General features: G+C 45.6%; 1 protein-coding gene across 1 annotated transcript in view; it reads right to left on the bottom strand.

The window, feature by feature from the left end:
* Positions 1 to 3473: 3473 nt before the first annotated feature.
* Positions 3474 to 11558, bottom strand: part of ARIH2 (ariadne RBR E3 ubiquitin protein ligase 2) — a 49631-nt gene continuing 41546 nt past the window's right edge. The window contains exons 10-16 of the mRNA XM_069475647.1: positions 10907 to 10957; positions 10795 to 10816; positions 8999 to 9150; positions 8299 to 8442; positions 7258 to 7326; positions 5947 to 6030; positions 3474 to 5718 (exon numbers count right to left, since the gene is read on the bottom strand). Of these exons, the coding sequence (XP_069331748.1) occupies positions 5647 to 5718; positions 5947 to 6030; positions 7258 to 7326; positions 8299 to 8442; positions 8999 to 9150; positions 10795 to 10816; positions 10907 to 10957 (594 nt within the window). The 3' untranslated portion in view covers positions 3474 to 5646. The remainder of the gene's footprint in view (positions 5719 to 5946; positions 6031 to 7257; positions 7327 to 8298; positions 8443 to 8998; positions 9151 to 10794; positions 10817 to 10906; positions 10958 to 11558) is intronic.

Raw genomic sequence — 11558 nt, 5'->3', positions numbered from 1 at the left:
GCGATCCCACTACTGGGCATTTACCAAAGGAAAAAAAGACATTCTATAAAAAAGACACCTGCACTCAAATGTTTACAGCAGCACAATTCACGATTGCAAAGATGTGGAAACAACCCAGTGCCCATCAATATACAAGTGGATTAATCAAATGTGGTGTATGTCTACCAGGGAGTACTACTCAGTCTTAAAAAAAAAAAATGGTGAATCTAATACCTCTTGTATTAATGTGGATGGAACTGGAGACTATTCCTCTAAGTGAAATATCACAAGAGTGGAAAAACAAACACATATACTCACCATTAAATTGGAACTAATCGATCAACACTTATGTGCACATATGGAAATAACATTCATTGGAAATCAGGTGGGAGGGGGGTTGAGGGGATGGGTAAAGTCACACCAAATGGGTACAATGCACACTATCTGGGGGATGGGCACATTTACAACTTTGACTCAAAGCAGTACAAAAGCAATTTATGTAACTAAAACGTTTGTACCCCCATAATCTGAAATAAAAAATAAAATAAAAACAAAAAAATCTTGCATAAAAACCAAAACAGGCCGGGCGCGGTGGCTCACGCCTGTAATCCTAGCACTCTGGGAGGCCGAGGCGGGTGGATCGCTCAAGGTCAGGAGTTCGAGACCAGCCTGAGCAAGAGCGAGACCCCGTCTCTACTAAAAATAGAAAGAAATTATCTGGCCAACTAATATATATATATAGAAAAAATTAGCCGGGCATGGTGGCGCATGCCTGTAGTCCCAGCTACTCGGGAGGCTGAGGCAGTAGGATTGCTTAAGCCCAGGAGTTTGAGGTTGCTGTGAGCTAGGCTGACGCCACGGCACTCACTCTAGCCAGGGCAACAAAGCGACACTCTGTCTCAAAAAAAAAAAAAAGAAAACAAAAAAAAAACCCCAAAACAAAAAACTAAAAAGAAACAAAGTATCCATAATAGTGATACACTCATTAATACTTAGCATGCAGCCATTTTAAAATGTGGCACATGTTCATGTGCCTGAAGTTCTCTAAGATGTAGCTTGCATGTGTATTACATGATCCTTATTGTGTAAATTTAAAAATAAATATAAAGATATGTGGGAATATGCATAAATCATTTTTCTAGAAATAACCACAAGAATCTTTAGAGAAAGAAGGGTTGGAAAAAGGTAGCTTTCATTTCTTGTTTTATCACTTTATGTACCATTTGAATTTATTATTATTGTGTATGCTGTATTTGTTAATCGACCCTTTTTAGTTTTCTTCTTGGTACTTATATTAAAGATAAATCATATAGTAAAGAAGAAAAAAACTCCTGGGCTCAAGCAATCCTCCTGCCTCAGCCTCTTGAGTTGCTTGGATTACAGGTGTGACCACTATGCCTGGCTCCTAAAGGGATGAAAATTGTATTACCAGTTTAGGACTGTTCAAATTTACTACAGTTTGTCTCTAATCCACCTTAGTTGGGTCAGAAGTCTCTCAATTTCTGAATACAGTAGTATAATAAAGTCAAAACTCTTATGTATGATAAATACCAACAACAATCACACTTTTACAAGGATCTCCTGGTTTTCTGGTACCAGTGAATGAATGTTGAGATCATTTCCTTCTTGCCTTTTAAAAATTTTGCCACCATATAAATATAAAATCCTCACTTTCCTTAACCTATTTTCCTGAATTCCATTCTACCTTTCTATTACCTGTATCCAACTGCGTTACACCTACTGCTATGCACAGGGGCTTCTCTCTCCTAGCTCATCACAACAGAAGGCAAGCATGCTTCAGGGGGCCTGCCTCACCCCCATTTCTGCTCCACCTACTGTTGGCTGTGGGAATTTCACAACCACATCAAAAGGCAAAATTTCTCTGGCTTTTAAAACCTCTGTCCCTTTTGACACCATGGCAATCTCGCCTCCATTCCTGATTACACACTGCCGAATCTGGGCCTTGTGCTGAGCTGTTCTAATGTGCATTATAAAAACTGGACTTTCTAGTTTCTAACAGCAAACATGTTTTTTGTTGTTTGCCATTTGCCTATAGCCTTGGGCAAAGTATCATTTTAAACAGCTATGTAATGTGGATGATGACAACACCTACCTCACAGGTCCGCTGTGATAACCAAGTGGGTATGTGCTCGGTCATTGTTAGTGTCTTGCAGGAACAGGAACTGGTCTGCCTTGATTTAATCAAAGGCTGGGTCCTCAGTGCCCTAGAGTCCAGCATGCAGTTGATGTTCAGATGCTTGTTTTGTGAACCCCTGGGGGCTACAAGGAAAACCCCTCCTCTGCACTTTGCTAGAATGTATTTCCACTTGTCTCTTTCAAGGATCACCAAGGGTATGGTGCCAAGGCCATGGTATCCTGCTATCTGCAGGAGTGACCCTATGCACGGGTAGTCTTTCAGCCCCTGGCCTTGCTGCCCCAGTAAAAACAATCACTAGTGACCAATTCCTTTTGTGTCCTCCATGGGCTAGAGGCTCCTAGAGGGTACAGCACACCACTGTATGCCAGGTGCCAAGCGTCAGGGTTGGCACACTGTGGAATTCAGAATGGCAGTGCCTAAGGTCTCTTCTAGCCTCATCTGCCCTGTGCATGCTGCTCACAGCTCTGGAGCTTTCATGTTACCCCTAAGCTACCTCACCATAGAAGTTGCTGCCACTCCTGACACCACAAACATGGAACCCTCAATCAGAACCCAAACCCTGACCGGGCGCGGTGGCTCACGCCTGTAATCCTAGCACTCTGGGAGGCCGAGGCGGGAGGATCGCTCGAGGTCAGGATTTTGAGACGAGCCTGAGCAAGAGCGAGACCTTGTCTCTACTAAAAATAGAAAGAGATTAGCTGGACAACTAAAAATATATAGAAAAAATTAGCCGGGCATGGTGGCGCATGCCTGTAGTCCCAGCTATTCGGGAGGCTGAGGCAGAAGGATTGCTTGAGCCCAGGAGTTTGAGGTTGCTGTGAGCTAGGCTGACGCCACGGCACTCTACCCCGGGTAACGGAGCAGGACTCTGCCTCAAAAAAAAAGAAAAGAAGCCAAACCCCATTTCCTGTTCTTCATCTTAGGGATTAGATTCCAAACACTTCCAGTTTCTGTCCTGAGTTGTTTCTTCATAATCCTCAGGGCCCCTGTGAAGACATCACTGCCATACTCCACAGTCCTATGCTCCAGCATCTGCTTTAGAGGGACTCGATATTCCTCTTCCCCGCACAGGGACCACTTACAGGTGTCCTCTGCCCACACAACCAGAAAGGAAAAAAAGGCAGAGCCAAATCTAGCCAGTGGGAGCTTCATGGCCCTCAGGAGGAAGGGGCCGACTGACAGGAAGGCTCTCATCTAGTGTTCACTGGCCAGACCCCTCTGGGGCTCAGCAGGCTACTTAGACCCTTTGAAGAAAGACTCTACACACACTTTTATAATCAGAAACTTACAGTTTATTTTGAATAAACCACTCAACTTGGAGCAGATGACATTGGCTCAATTAACTTTTTCTTTGAAGAAAAACAAAGAGATATGGTGAATTCATGAAAATACTGTCTTCTTTTCTCTTCTATCCTTTGTAGGGCAGAAAAATTCTGCCTGACCGTTTCCATCTTCCTGATAATGTTAACAAAGGACGGCCACCAGGGGCATAAAAGGAAGTTCTCCACAGATCAAGAGCTACAGGCTATAGGCTGGGCACAGAAACCCCTGCAGCTCCAGTGGGCAGGGCCACAGCTGGACACAAGTGCAGAACCTGGCAGCTATGCAGTCCCAAAAATGCCCAGGGTGTGACTTAGGATGCACAGCTGAAACTCAGATCCTGTGCCACGGTACTGCCACAGAAAGGACTCGGTGGAGAGATGAAGGGTCCAGATGCCGGGATACTGTGTGTACCAACAAAGCATTCACACCCCGCTCCTGAGTCCTGCAACAGGTGCTCTCCTCATTCACTATTAGCTCCCGCTGTGCCATTCTGCGTGCATTTGCCACACTCTGAATTTGTTCCCCCAATCCATCCCACAGTCTCTCCCTTCCTGGGGACAACAGGAAGAGACAAAACCCTAGGGGAAGAAAGGGAAAGGGAACCCACAACCAGCCGTTTATAGCATGACCTGAAGAGTCACATCTGTCCTCTGTCAAGAATGACTCAGTTTTACCGCTTACGTGGTACCTGGGAAATTGCTGACTGGAGGTGAAATGTATGAAATATCAAAGAATTTCCTCCACAATATCCACAGATCTCCCTATCAGCTCTCCCAGGAGATCAAGGCGGCCTGGGAGAGTATGGACAGCTCTGCCTGCCTCACAGTGGAGGTATTGAACAAAGCCACAGAAACCCCAGAGATCACAGATCTAACTTTTTGAAGGCCCACAGGACCAGGTTCAGGACAGGTAAACCACCTGCTCCCTTGCACTTGACTGTGCAAAAGCTGGTTCTTTCCTCTGGCCAGCCCCTCCTAGTACAGGATACAAGAGCTAGGACCACAAACCAAGGACTCTCCTGGTCTTTAGACTCCCAGATCCTAGAGGTGGTCTCCTTTGACAGCTGGGACCAGGCAAGGGGAACTCTCCCCAGTCCCAGAGCAGCCACTCGACACGTTACAGGTTAACATGAAAACCTGGCCCCCGAGCCACGGAGGCCATGCTGAACTCTGATCCTGATGTTCACCAGAGGGGATTGCAGCAAGACAGCCTCAGGTACAGCTGCATGTGACCCTGGCCAGTTACACCACTTGAATACTGGCACAAAAGAAGGGATGAAGGTAAAGCAAATTTGTTTGGGGGGACAATTCCCTTTGAAAGTAGATCTCTGTGTTCATGAGACAAAAGGAGATACTATGCTGAACCTGTGTCCCCTAGTCTGTAGGGTCACAGCCCACCTATGTATGCTGTAGGCTCTGGCCTCAATAGCCAGACTCAGGTAAACCTCACTTTTAATAAAGATGAGCCCACAGACACACAGCACCACCAGAGATGACAACACCCGGTGGCAAGATGACCCTGTTCTGTACTGTCTTCTTACTGCCAAGGTAAGGCAGGAGGCATAATGTGACTCTTTGTGCTCCATATGCCCATTGCATAGGCCAACTTAATTCTTCACCATCTGCCACTCACGCTCTTCCCTTGCAACTCCAGCTATGGCCAAACACATGTGAATCTGGACAGCAGAGACCACTCTGGGACCCTCCTGAAGTACAGACATTCTGAGGCAGGGTAGGGGTGGGCAGCATATGTTACAGTCTAAGTAAAATAGCTAAAGGGTAAAACACTCCAATGCCAATTTATTTTTAAAAAGGGCTCTGTGTTATCCTATGTTTTGCCTTTTTTTGTATAATTGTACAACCTTTGAAAATTACATAAGTTGTAATGATCTAATACTATCAATAGCCATTCAGAAAAAAACTCTCCCTCCCTCCCAACAACCATCCAGGGGCAAATTAAAAGTCCTGAAAAGAGGTCAATTCAACATGGCCTCTACCCTGGTAGAAACAAAAAGTGAAAAGATGAGAAGAAAACAGAAATCGACTAAGAGGTGTTGCCAGTGTCTCTCAGGAGTAGGGCCCTGGCTGTTGACTGGGGTCGTGAAAGGCAGAGCCTGCAGCATGCAGTATAGCAGCTGGGAGACCTTGCAGCCACATCTTCCTCACCCCAGCACATCCATGTCCCAACTAGGTGTCATGGAAATCCTTCAGTAGGGTTCTCCTCCGCTGCTCCGCTATGTGCATCTGGTTCTCCAAGTCCTGCACCAAGGAAGCAAGATGGGTGCTGGCATGGCCCAGGCCCAAGAGGACGGATGAACCAAAGCCATACACCTACTTTGTCAGAGGCTTCAAGGAGTCAAACGCATTGCCCTGCCCACCCTTCTCAGCAGCAGCTTCCAGTCCACATGACTACCACACTGTCACCTATTACCATGCCAGTCCTCCCTTACCTGCAATATAGGGTCCCAGAAGACAGCAGGCACTTACCCCTCTGTCATAGCTGTCGGCACGCTCCACTTTCCACGAGAGGTTTTCGATCTCAGCCTCCAGCTGAGCCTGCTGGTATTCAAACTGTATAGGTAGAGCAGGAGTCAAAAGGTGAGGGGGCTGTAGCCAGGGCAGGGCCTATAGATTGGGGTTGGGGGCACAAACAGCACCTCAGGCTTGCAGAACTACAGACTACCCTGATGCTGCCCTCAGATAGTGAAATTCCCTATGCACAGAGCCAGAATCCAAAAAAAAGGCTCTTCTTTCACAAAAGCAGATGGAAAATTAAAGACAGAAAGTAGAAAAAGAAAACAAAAGAAAAAACAAACAAAAGGCTACCCTAATAGTATGGCCAAATGACAAGGCCAACCCACCCTCCATTTCCAGAGGAAGGGGAAGAATTTAAGCCACTGGAGAGAATGCTCCCAACATATATATAAACAGATGCTACAAAAAACAAGTCACAATGAATATTCTCAGATACTGTATTCACTGAACTTTTCATTTTTTTCAGCCCTTACATAAAATCAAGAGCCTTGAAAATACTCAAACTCAGTATTGACTTAGTAATTATATATCTAAGGAGATACGGCTTCATGCATAAAAATGTCCCTCAATATCCAATTTAAAATAGCAAAAAACAGAAACAACAAATAATGGGACAGAAACAACTATATAAAGGGACATTTATGCAGTCATTTAAAAAATGGTATTTACCAGTCTGGTAAACTGTGATAGCTATAACGATAAGCTGTTGTAACAATAAAATGTTGTTATATATAACCTTGAGTACATACATAATATTAATTTTACAAGGCTGGAAAATGCTAATAGTGGTCACTTCTTACTGGTGGAATTAAGGATGATGTAAATGCTTTTCTATGTTTTCCAACATTTAAAACAATAAATGGGAATTACTTTGTAATTAGTGTGAATAACACATATCTAAGATGAAGAATTAAACAAAGGTATAAAAGCCAATTATAACTCAGAGACATGCATGCTGAATTATCCCCTAAAGCATGGGCATTGGTCTCCCAAGTGCCACAGACCTTTTTAGCCAATCATCCTTTAAATATGGTTGTTCAGGGCTTAGGTACCTCTGCTTTACTATTACACAAGATGTGTCAGAACCTGAGATCTATTTTGGAGGTGCCCAAAGTAGAAATGAAATTTTGCAATTAGACAGGTTTGTTTTGATTTTGCCCTCCCAAGGACCAGGACCTGCATCCTGCCTCTCCTGCAAAGTGCTGGCAGACAAGGGGATCTCTGAAGCGAATACGACAAAGTGGAGGGATGGCTTTGCCTTACCAGTTTCTTCCTGGGTCCAGACTCCATGTAGTACGCATATGGGTAGGTGTATTGCAGGGTGTATCGACACTGCAATAGGAAAAAAGAGAAGGGACTTGTGTCTGTGATTCTAACCTAGTTGCAGTTCAGGTGACTCTTAGACTTCTCACTCCACCATGCAAATTAGCCTGGCTCTACAGGTATGGGCCTGAAAGAAATGAGGCCAAGCCAAAGAGGATGAACTGGGGGGAGGACATAGGAAAAACTGAAATAAAAAATGGTTACAATACACCCACAGTTCCTTTTTCAAACTGTAATTTATTACTAACAGCTGCCTCAATGGCTTTTCCCTCTGGAGTCCTCTTTTCTTTTCTTTTTTTTTTTTTGAGACAGAGTCTCACTCTGTTGCCCGGGCTAGAGTGAGTGCCGTGGCGTCAGTCTAGCTCACAGCAACCTCAAACTCCTGGGCTTAAGCGATCCTACTGCCTCAGCCTCCCCAGTAGCTGGGACTACAGGCATGCGCCACCATGCCCGGCTAATTTTTTGTATATATATATTTTAGTTGTCCATATAATTTCTTTCTATTTTTAGTAGAGACAGGGTGTCACTCTTGCTCAGGCTGGTCTCGAACTCCTGACCTCGAGCGATCCACTCGCCTCGGCCTCCCAGAGTGCTAGGATTACAGGCGTGAGCCACCGCGCCCGGCCTGGAGTCCTCTTTTCTATCAGAGTCCACATATCTATCTCAATACTTGTCCAAAGACAACCTCTTATTTTCCTTTGAGTGATACACAGATGGGACAAAAGGAGAAGAAAAACGCTCTAGTTTTCTCTGCAGGCAGAGGCAGTGGAACATTCTTCTTAGAAATCTCCTGAACATCCAGCAGAGGGCTGGGCCCTTGAGGCATACATTACAGGGAAATGTGGACCTATAAGCAGAAGCATGCAGGGCTGCATAGGGTGCTAACCCCACTAGCCCCCACAGGGCCTCCCACCCTCAGATGTCTGTGCCTGACACAGCCAGGCATTGGACTGGGGATTGGAAAAGTGAGGTGGTGGATACCTTGGCCAAGAGCTTGGCAGCATTCTGTAGGTATTGCCAGTCGATCCATGTCCCCAGATTGTTCATAACCCTCTCCTGAATCTTCTCATGAATCCGCTGGTATGTCTGTGCCTCTAGCTGCAAGCTTTTGTTGTGGTTTTCCCACTATAGGGTACAGAAGGGAGAAAACTGCAAGAGTCCCAGGAAGGTACATCGGTCTACACAGGAGTTCAGGAGACACCTTGCTGGCAGGGCACGGTTACAGACTCCTCTAACTTACGGGGACTGTGTGTCCTTGAGAGTGTGGGAAGGGGTCTTCATCAGTCCACACTTCTAATCTCTCCAGAGTAGCTATCTCCCTGCCAGATCACTCCACCCTTCTGGGGCAAAGGGACTCCAGCCCTGAGGACTAGGCAAAGCTAGGCCTATGATGGCCTACTGTGCTTAGAGACTAAAATGTGCTATGCTCTTTGGACTTCTGAAGGGTCTCCCTGAGAGGAACTGTTCTCTAAATCTTACTACTAAGATGGCACTGGATGGAAAAGACTGCCTGATGGCCCTTCATTGTCCTTCAATCCGACATTCAACCAAGGTCAGTACCAGGTCCATCCCCGTCAGCGAGGGCTGGCTGCCCCTGTCTACCAGTCCCTGGGAATCCCATGCCAGCAGGCCAAGTAAAGTAGCACAGCTTGGAAGGGCAGGTGCAGGGGAGGACACCCACCCTCTCAAAGTAGAATAAGTACTTCTTGAGTGCTTCCCTGGCCTGGGCTTGTTGGCTCTGGTTGACAATGTCAGGATTCTCCTTGTAACGGCTGCATTCGTAGTACTCGCTGCCATGAGTCTTCCAATCTCCTAGACACATCCAGCAGAAGTCTGCACAGAACAGAGGAAGAGTCATTTATACCCACAAGACAACCCCACATTCCTCCAAGGTATAGGCAAAGCAGTGGGATGAACAGACCCTGCCTCAGAGGGGTGACCTGACCAAAACTTCCCAAGGGTGCCTCTTTCCAAAGAGAACGTACACCTCTCATCCCTGTCATATCCCAACTGTCCCTGTGGTCTCTCCTTGTTGATATGAACAGTCTGTGGATATTCTATATTCCTTGAGCACATATGCTTTGTGCCTTATTAATTCCATACAGGTAGATGCTGACTGTGCAAAGACCACTGGTCTGCTGTGTCAATGCCACTATGAGAAGAAGAAACTTGTCCAAGTGAGACCCACCTGGTTGTTTAGAATACACAATGTGTGTTCTAATAATACCTTATACCTGGTCTATATTCTGTCTCTGCCAGACACTCTGACAGTGGCAAATCCTGTTTCCCAGGATTCACTCTCAAAACTTAGCTCACTGACTTCCCAAAAGGGGTTCTCAAGAAGTTTTAGCAAAGCCAAAGGCAAACCCAGAGACCCAGAGATGGTTCAGCTCTTTTCCTGGAAGCCCTCATTTAATAGTGGCAATACCTGCCCTTTTCTCAACGAGGAGCTTGCTACTGGTTTAAAGAATAATACACTCCCTAGGGTTGCCCATATAGGTGGTATAACTATACAGCAAAGCAAGGGATGGTAGTCAATAACTGAGTGTGTCAAGAGATACGAGACTAGGGAGGGGCACATGGGGGCTCCTTAGGCTCTAGGGATGTAGGGTAGTGGGGTGTTTGTCATTCTTTTAAACTGTGTGTCTTCTGCATATTTTGCATTGTTCTAAATGTGTGATACACTTCTCTCTCACTCAAACACAAATAAGGGGGTGCCCATGGAGGAAATATGCCACACTTCTATTGGCCTATTTTCATTCTACACTACAGTCACTGTTCCTAAGACCATGACACGTCCACTCTAATTACAGAGGTCTCCTAGGAATAGCATTCATATGGGCCCTTACAAAGAGAAACTCTCAGGAGCTCCTGGTCAGCATCAAAGCAGTTGTGCAGGAGATCTACTTGGACATATTTTCTACTTGAAAGGATTCTGTTTCTTCACTTGACCTGGCAGGAGAAAACCCCAAACCAACAGGTTCTAGCTATGTAAACTGTTTCTGACAGATGAAAGAGACCTGAAGGCTAAATTAAGACCCGCTTGAGAAACTATAAAATCTTAAGGGAAAATATTATTTTACTACTTCTGGCAAAACCATGTACAACTTGCTCTAAAAGGTTATCTATAAGGTTGCACAGATAAGCCCCATGCTACTTACCTGCCTTGGCAAAAAGAATAAAATGAACACACTAAAATCTGCCTGGATGACTGAGAATCACAAGGGTCATCTCAAACTTGACTTTTGACTACGTGTGTCAGCAATGAGGCAGTGGGATTATAAGAGGGACCAAAAGATAAAAAATAAATAAAAATCAAGAGCTACTTCATGCCAATGATTGTGACTGTAAGTGACTAAGGCTCCCCTCTGTTTTGTCATTTCACTACAAAAGTACTCACTAAAATGGCAATGGAGACCCAAGCGAGAGAAACACAGACCATGCTACTGGGCCTTACGCACCAAGCCTGGGACTCACCGTGTTTACATTTAGAGCATTGCTGTCAGAGGGAAACAGAAGAGAACATGTTAAGGGCACGCTGATCAAAGGCTCCATGTCACACATGCAAAGTATACAGGCTTCTGCTCACCATGTGATTGCAGCCTCCATTCTTCTCAATGCAGATGTTGCACTTGGGACACTGAGGAGACAGAAGAGTGCCATTAGGCTCACGTACCACCAGGTCAGTTTTAAGACAAATTACACAAAAGCTCCTGGCACTTGTGCCCAGTAGCTCATTGTGCGAGCACTCCTAAGGTGAGTATCTCACTTAAATGCAGCAGGTCGCTGAGGCTGGAATAGCAATTCAAGGAAATGAGGTCAGCATATTTGGCTCTGAAACACTTCAAGCACCATCTGCCCCTGCCATGAAGCCGCTCAGATTAAGCACAGGGCTGAATCAGCAGAAAGCCTGCCTGCTTGAGAGGACTGCCAAAGAAGCACAAGAGCTGCCACACTGGATTAAGTCCTGATCAGCTTGCCTAGACATTTGCTTCCAGAAGAGGGCAAGAAAACCACCTCTAAATCTCGTCTCTCTCTCATTTGAGAGATGCCAGCAACCTCAGGCAGCAATGCAGAGACCAGTCTGATGCTGTGCCTTCTCACTACCGTGAAGTGGACTAAGTTTAATGATGTCATAGTCACAGCTGTGCTTGAGAGTGTCTGACTCAGTGAGTGACTGGCACAGGGTACAGTGGCCCCTAAAGGCCGTAGGCCATACTTTCCCATGGGAAGCTTCAAAA

Source organism: Eulemur rufifrons, chromosome 7 (genome assembly GCF_041146395.1).
Source record: "Eulemur rufifrons isolate Redbay chromosome 7, OSU_ERuf_1, whole genome shotgun sequence".
NCBI lineage: Eukaryota > Metazoa > Chordata > Mammalia > Primates > Lemuridae > Eulemur > Eulemur rufifrons.
Note: the sequence above shows the minus strand (reverse complement) of the source record. Positions and strands in the feature narration are given on the sequence as shown.